The sequence below is a fragment of the Sinocyclocheilus grahami genome, unplaced genomic scaffold, assembly GCF_001515645.1.
Source record: "Sinocyclocheilus grahami isolate Dianchi unplaced genomic scaffold, SAMN03320097.WGS_v1.1 scaffold2953.1, whole genome shotgun sequence".
NCBI classification, from domain to species: Eukaryota; Metazoa; Chordata; class Actinopteri; order Cypriniformes; family Cyprinidae; genus Sinocyclocheilus; species Sinocyclocheilus grahami.
In genome coordinates, this window is record NW_015508126.1 from 22,874 (window position 1) to 23,103 (window position 230).

A 230-nucleotide genomic window follows, 5' to 3' on the forward strand; every position below is an offset into this window, starting at 1 on the left:
CTCACGTCCGTCCTTACAGGGTTTAGAGCCCACACGACACTTTAACGGTGCCGGTTTTGAATTTCTAGCCGCCATGTAACAAGCCATCTCATCAGAGCCGTCAAGGCAGTGAGAGTGGCCGTCACACACCAGATTCCCATCAATACACATCCTTCTGTCCTTACACAGGAAGTCACCTGGCACAACATTACAGATGTCTTAGTCTAAATAAATTCTTTTTTTTTCCCCCC

At 47.4% G+C, this 230-nt stretch overlaps 1 protein-coding gene across 1 annotated transcript in view; it reads right to left on the reverse strand.

Moving 5' to 3' along the window:
• Positions 1 to 172: 172 nt before the first annotated feature.
• The window catches only part of LOC107575854 (low-density lipoprotein receptor-like), a 13,454-nt gene continuing 13,396 nt past the window's right edge, over positions 173 to 230 (reverse strand). The window contains exon 17 of the mRNA XM_016262177.1: positions 173 to 176. Coding sequence (XP_016117663.1) covers positions 173 to 176 — 4 coding nt within the window. The remainder of the gene's footprint in view (positions 177 to 230) is intronic.